The 7,305-nt window shown below is 53.0% G+C and overlaps 1 protein-coding gene across 1 annotated transcript in view; it reads right to left on the bottom strand.

The window, feature by feature from the left end:
- The window catches only part of LOC106813440 (phosphatidylinositol 3-kinase catalytic subunit type 3-like), a 42,194-nt gene that overhangs the window by 12,665 nt on the left and 22,224 nt on the right, over positions 1-7,305 (bottom strand). Inside the window, 1 exon segment of the mRNA XM_014817571.1 lies at positions 230-299. Coding sequence (XP_014673057.1) covers positions 230-299 — 70 coding nt within the window.

Here is a 7,305-nt window from a genome sequence, read left to right as displayed (position 1 = left end):
GAGAGTAGAGAAACATTAAGACTTTGGTAGTAAATAGATTTCGTCTTTATTTAGCATTATATTTTATTGAAATGCTCAAAGTGCCGCTGATAGGGTCTATGTCCCCCAGGGTACCCTCCGATAGTAACCTGGGGGACATAGACCCAATATCAGCCCAAGTGCTTGTGACATAAGCAGTATAGCAAAGCAGCTATACTGGCGCTATCTGTCAGTGAGCTGCACAACCTACCATGTTTGCTGCTCGTTGCCAGAACTCTATAAGGTGTTAATTTCAAGTCCAAATTCTCTTTCTTCAACAACTGCAATAGAATAAGAGGAGAATGCTTTAACCAATTGGTTACCTTACTAGTGCCATTGTTTAAAAAAAATAAATAACAGAGTATAGCAGAGCAGGTTACATCTGCCCTTCTCAGAGAGGAAATTCATACAGCAAAGTACCTTTCTCTCAGGAACAGAAAAGCTACTGCATAGCCCAACGACTGAAATCGCCAAGTGATAAAGAGTTTGTCAAACCTGGATCCTGTAAATTATTATTTCAGGCATTTGATACTTCCCATATGTATATTTATGTTCTCACATGTTCCCCCATAGTACTGAATATTTTCATATTGCCCACTCACCCTGTGTTGACACCCCACGTAAGATTTAAGAGAGTGGTGTGTAGGTGATTGTGTTGTGTCTGTAACATCATATCACGTTCACTCTATAACAAAATAGTCAACAGTTTTTGGTAAGTTGATTTTGCATTTTATTTTAATGTCGACATGCAAATTTCTACAAGTATCTGCGCCCGTAAGGAAGTCATTTCTACTACAAACACAAAGCAAGTCTGATCACACAACTGTACAAAACATGAGAATTCATGCACAACTAGTTGGCAACATTACATCATTTGGTATGGAACTCTGCACACCAATTACTTAAAATTGTCAAAATTAACGACTAATAATAAACTACTAGCAATCTACAAAAATTTGGTGATGAAACTGACCTATAAACATCCAGTCAAAATAGGTTATAATAGGATAAGTCGCGCAAGTAATCACGTGCAGTAATCGCATTTTCACTAAATCGTTAATCAGAATAGAACCCTCGTTGAATCGCCTCCACTTGGATCCAAAGCGGAGTGACACGAGCCTTTCTGTCCAGTTGTTCGCCAAGAGGGTACGGTACCCCAGATGTCTCCCTCTCTCTCCCTCCTCTTAGGAATTGGGCTGCATTCTTGGCAGGTCTGCCCCACCTCCCTTCTCTTGGGGATAGGGTTGCACTCTTCGCAGTAAGTATACCCCTCTTCTTTCCTCTCTGAGGCAGGGCTGCCTTCAACGTAGGTCTGCCCCTCCCCCTTCCTCTCTGACATGGGGCTGCCCTCAACGTAGGTCTGCCCCTCCCCCTTCCTCTCTGACATGGGGCTGCCCTCAACGTAAGTTTGCCCCTCCCCCTTCCTCTCTGGGGGTGAGCTTCCCTCCTCGCTAGCCGGTGTCTTCTCGTCGCGTGACCACACGAGGCGGCGCGGCCACGCGAGGCGTGGCGCGAGCAGGGCGAACACGACCGGGGTGACGGCGTGCGACAGCAGCAGCAGAGCCTCGGCGGCGACGATGACCCCCCCTCGCCGCCGCCGCCGCCGCGCCGCGCGCAATCATGCTCACCGCGTGCGCGGGCCGCACGATCGCCAGCAGCCCGAGATGCGTCGCCACGACGACGCACAGCGCCTCGGCGACGTGCCGCCGCGGCGCCCCCTGCCGGCCGACGCGCTCGGGGAGCGTGCCGCGTACAGCGTCGCGGCGCACCCGTCGCCCCGCCTTCCTCCCCGCACGCGCCGGCGCGCAGTAGATACACGCGATGGCGGCGGCCGGAGCCGCGACGACCGTGATTAACGGCAGCACGCTGTACGTCCACCAGAACGGCCGCGCGTCATCGACCCGCGCCACGCAGCGCTGCGATGTCACCGCCAGTAGATGGCGCTGCCCGACGACGACGAGGATGTAGACGTTGAAGAGCAACGCGAGCATGCCGACGAGCGGCAGGAGGAGCCAGTAGTCGTGTCGCGCGGCGCGGCGGCGACGCGGGGGCGCCACCGACGCCACCATCAGCACGAGCGTCCACGCGACACAGAAGTCGACGAAGGGCGTCCACGCGTGCGTGAGCGTGCACCAGCCGACGGACACCGGAGCCCCGAGCAGCGAGCGCGCCACCGTCGCCGCGTGAAGCGCACAGTCGGGCGCCATCTCGGCAAACAGCGCCATCGCGAGGCGCCCCATGTTCGAGCCGAGGCCGTGCATCTGGTTCCGCACCTGCTGCGCGGCGGCGCCACCGTTGAGTATCGTGCCGGCGCAGGCGATCGCTAGGATGATGACGTCGATGAGGTACGGCGTGTCGTCGTCGCCGCCGGCAACGGTGAACGTCGCGTTGCCGCGGTAACCGTCGTCATCGGTCGCGTTCATCGCGACTCGGATGCTCATGTCGGATTCCGTCGTTTGAGCAGCTCGACAGACCAGGAGTTTAGCGTTCTGACGAGTGTTTCAGTGGAGAGCCTGGTGCAACACAGATGCTAGCTCCAGTTCAGTGTCAGTCCGTTGCAGAATCCACTTCGGACCAGATTCAGTCACGGACCAGTAGCCGGTCTTGTTGTTGTTGATGAAACACAGAGCAGGGTTGGACGACGACGCCAGCATCTGCAACCACCCTGACAATGATCTGCTCGGAAACACGCGTGTCAGTGTCAAGGTCGTTCATAGTCGCAGCCGAGTCCGCGTGACACGGGTGACACAGGGGTCACACAAGGGGTCACGAGTGACACGTGTGAAACGTGCGACACAGGTGACACGAGTGACACGTGCAACACAGCTAGGTGACACGGGTGACACAAGTGACACAGGTGACACGGGTGACATGGGTGACACGGGTGACACAGGGGTGAGGCAGTAAGAGACCGAGCCAGCACTTGTATATAGAAACAGCGAGATGACGCTAGTTTAAGGCACCAGCTTCCGGGAAAGCTGAAATGAATATTCTCTCGCGCGTCGGTCGCAGAACTGTTACATGATCGCGGTACGTATGCTTGATGTTTGAAGAGTCCGGTGAGGGTGGACACACTGCAAGTCTCCCTAACCCACGCGCTATAACCCACGCTGATGGCACACGCCAGCAACACGCACAGATACCACGCTCTAGACGCCCTGCGTGACCACTACTACTGCAGAGACTGGCTTTACTTTGACTACGCTGGTGTCACTACTGCCTGCAGCCGTACTAGCCTCATTACCGCACTGACGCGGTCTGGAAAGTGACATTTTTACCACCGCGACATTGGCCGCGACAATTAAGGGCTAGGCATTAACATGCAGGAATTGTTTGTGTACATTCACTGGTCAAGCTCCCTGGAGACAAGCTACACCCTGATAAAGACAACGACCCCGGTAATCAGGTTTTTCTGGTCGCATGTACGACCGAATGCACGCAAACACAAACACACGCACGCGAGCTCGCATACACGCACGCGCGCACGCATACACGCACACACACACACACACACACACACACACACACGTAAGCACGCACGCACACACATACACACACACGCACGTACGCACGCGCACGCACGCACGTACACACACGTACGCACATACACACACACACACACGTCCCCCCTCTCACATACACACACGCACGCACGCACACACATGCACGCACACACACACTCACACACACGTCCCCCCTCTCTCACACACACACACACACAAACAAACACAAACACACGCACGCAAGCTCGCATACACGCACACACACGCACGCACGTACACACTTATACATATATCTATACACATTCACGCGTATGCACGCACGCTCACACATGCACACGCACTCACTCATACACATAAACCTTTGTACACACATGCGAAAACTGGCCGCAAGCACGTACGCGGCCTCGCACACGCACACAACATCATACATCACATCGTAATACTCCTGAATTTAACCAGCGCCTTGAAACGCCTATCATTGTAACTGTTTAACCTTTCAACTGTGTTTGTTTACTGTTTTATTAACTGTTTGTTTACTGTTTTATTAACTGTTTGTTTACTGTTTTATTAACTATTTGTTAATTGTTTTGGTAACTGTTTAATTTGCCACCTGTACGTACGGTGCGTTCAATCTCCCTCCACCAGTCCACACTTCAGGTATCAACTCATGAACTTAATCAGTTCATCTACATCTCTGCCATTATGTGACAGCAATAAAGCCTAGTACACACGCGTTCTCGCGCTGACAGGTACGTCTGCACACACGCATGAAGCATGACAGAACATTATCATGTGTGTGCATGCACAGTGGCCCTGCACCCACCATCACTTAGGTGTACTTGACTTCCACCTGTATGGTTGATTCAACGTGCATGCTAATGTATTCCACGCTCAGGTGTAGTCACAACACTTCACATCAGTGTTTCAACGTTTGTCACCGACGCTCAGCAACCTCACAACTGATCGTTGGAGAGAAGGGAATCGAATTCTCTGTCTCACACACGTAAACCTCAATGTGGTGCAGGGAGCGAGATATTTGATCGCTCTCTCTCAATGGCTTGCATGCCATGGTTAATAACATTGCCGACAAACTGAAATCCCTCTGTGGCTTAATCAAAGATGAACCCATCCTCCCATCTCAATGCAGATATATACCGACTAACGGGAGGCAAATCACTGAAAGTCTATCAAGAGCGGATTTACATCGAATGGCTTGGTCACTGTGTACAAATGGAGAATTCTACCCTGCAGAAGCAGTCACTGTTCATGATAACAACAGCATGTCAAGGGAAGCGCCGACAGCCTGATGGATGGCTGAGAATTGAGCGAGTATTGGGAATGAACAAAGGACAACTCCTTAGAATGATGTGAGAACGTTTGAGATTCAAACGGTGGATTCGCGACCACTACGGGTGGTCGGATTCCCCGGACTCGTGAGGTCAACCGGTCATTGCGCAATCAACCGGTCAGTTGGAAAGATACAGGAATCACGAATAGCCGATCGTATCGTCATAGCGATATAACCAAGTTAAAATGCCTTCGTAAAGTCTGCAGCGATCACTTCAGAGAGGCTGACTATACTAGCACACTTTTAAGTAAGTGTAATATCGAAAATAGCTTATAAACATTAGTTATTCGCTCTCGCTCGGGGAGCGTGCCGCGTACAGCGTCGCGGCGCACCCGTCGCCCCGCCTTCCTCCCCGCACGCGCCGGCGCGCAGTAGATACACGCGATGGCGGCGGCCGGAGCCGCGACGACCGTGATTAACGGCAGCACGCTGTACGTCCACCAGAACGGCCGCGCGTCGTCGACCCGCGCCACGCAGCGCTGCGACGTCACCGCCAGTAGATGGCGCTGCCCGACGACGACGAGGATGTAGACGTTGAAGAGCAACGCGAGCATGCCGACGAGCGGCAGGAGGAGCCAGTAGTCGTGTCGCGCGGCGCGGCGGCGACGCGGGGGCGCCACCGACGCCACCATCAGCACGAGCGTCCACGCGACACAGAAGTCGACGAAGGGCGTCCACGCGTGCGTGAGCGTGCACCAGCCGACGGACACCGGAGCCCCGAGCAGCGAGCGCGCCACCGTCGCCGCGTGAAGCGCACAGTCGGGCGCCATCTCGGCAAACAGCGCCATCGCGAGGCGCCCCATGTTCGAGCCGAGGCCGTGCATCTGGTTCCGCACCTGCTGCGCGGCGGCGCCACCGTTGAGTATCGTGCCGGCGCAGGCGATCGCTAGGATGATGACGTCGATGAGGTACGGTGTGTCGTCGTCGCCGCCGGCAACGGTGAACGTCGCGTTGCCGCGGTAACCGTCGTCATCGGTCGCGTTCATCGCAACGTGGATGCTCATGTCGGATTTGTTGCTTGCGCAGCTCGACAGACCAAGAGTTTAGCGTTCTGACGAGTGTTTCAGTGGAGAGCCTGGTGCAACACAGATGCTAGCTCCAGTTCAGTGTCAGTCCGTTGCAGAATCCACTTCGGACCAGATTCAGTCACGGAGTTGCAGCCGGTCTTGTTGTTGTTGATGAAACGCAGAACAGGGTCGGACGACGACGCCAGCATCCGCAATTACCATGACGATGCTCTGCTCGGAAACACGCGTGTCAGTGTCAAGGTCGTTCATAGTCGCAGCCGAGTCCGCGTGACACGGGTGACACAGGGGTGACACAGGTGACACAGGGGTGACACAAGGGGTCACGAGTGACACGTGCAACACACAGGTGACACGAGTGACACGGGTGACATGGGTGACACGGGTGACACAGGGGTGAGGCAGTAAGAGACAGTGAACCGAGCCAGCACTTGTATATAGAAACAGCGAGATGACGCTAGTTTAAGGCACCAGCTTCCCGGAAAGCTGAAATGAATATTCTCTCGCGCGTCGGTCGCAGAACTGTTACATGATCACGGTACGTATGCTTGATGTTTGAAGAGTCCGGTGAGGGTGGACACACTGCAAGTCTCCCTAACCCACGCGCTATAACCCACGCTGATGGCACACGCCAGCAACACGCACAGATACCACGCTCTAGACGCCCTGCGTGACCACTACTACTGCAGAGACTGGCTTTACTTTGACTACGCTGGTGTCACTACTGCCTGCAGCCGTACTAGCCTCATTACCGCACTGACGCGGTCTGGAAAGTGACATTTTTACCACCGCGACATTGGCCGCGACAATTAAGGGCTAGGCATTAACATGCAGGAATTGTTTGTGTACATTCACTGGTCAAGCTCCCTGGAGACAAGCTACACCCTGATAAAGACAACGACCCCGGTAATCAGGTTTTTCTGGTCGCATGTACGACCGAATGCACGCAAACACAAACACACGCACGCGAGCTCGCATACACGCACGCGCGCACGCATACACGCACACACACACACACACACACACACACACACACACACACACACATACCTGTATAGCTAGGTGTACACATACCTGTATAGCTAGGTATACACATACCTGTATAGCTAGATGTAAACATACCTGTATAGCTAGATGTAAACATACCTGTTGTTGTGAGCAGTAGATTATCCAGGTGTCGATCACCAACTCCTAGCAGGTATGTTATAACACAGTAGCCAGCTAGACATAATAACAGAAAACCAAAGTCACAACCAATTGCACTCAAATATTAGAAAGACCGCATGAACTACTTTTGCGTACAGAGCAGAGAAATCGGTGATACATTCACTGCTAACAACTATGTGCATATAATTAGTAACCTATATTATATATATATATATATATATATATATATATATATATATATATA

The sequence above is a fragment of the Priapulus caudatus genome, unplaced genomic scaffold (genome assembly GCF_000485595.1).
Source record: "Priapulus caudatus unplaced genomic scaffold, Priapulus_caudatus-5.0.1 Scaffold774, whole genome shotgun sequence".
Taxonomy (NCBI): domain Eukaryota; kingdom Metazoa; phylum Priapulida; class Priapulimorpha; order Priapulimorphida; family Priapulidae; genus Priapulus; species Priapulus caudatus.
The sequence above is the reverse complement of the archived record's forward strand: the minus strand, read 5'-3'. Positions and strand labels throughout refer to the sequence as shown.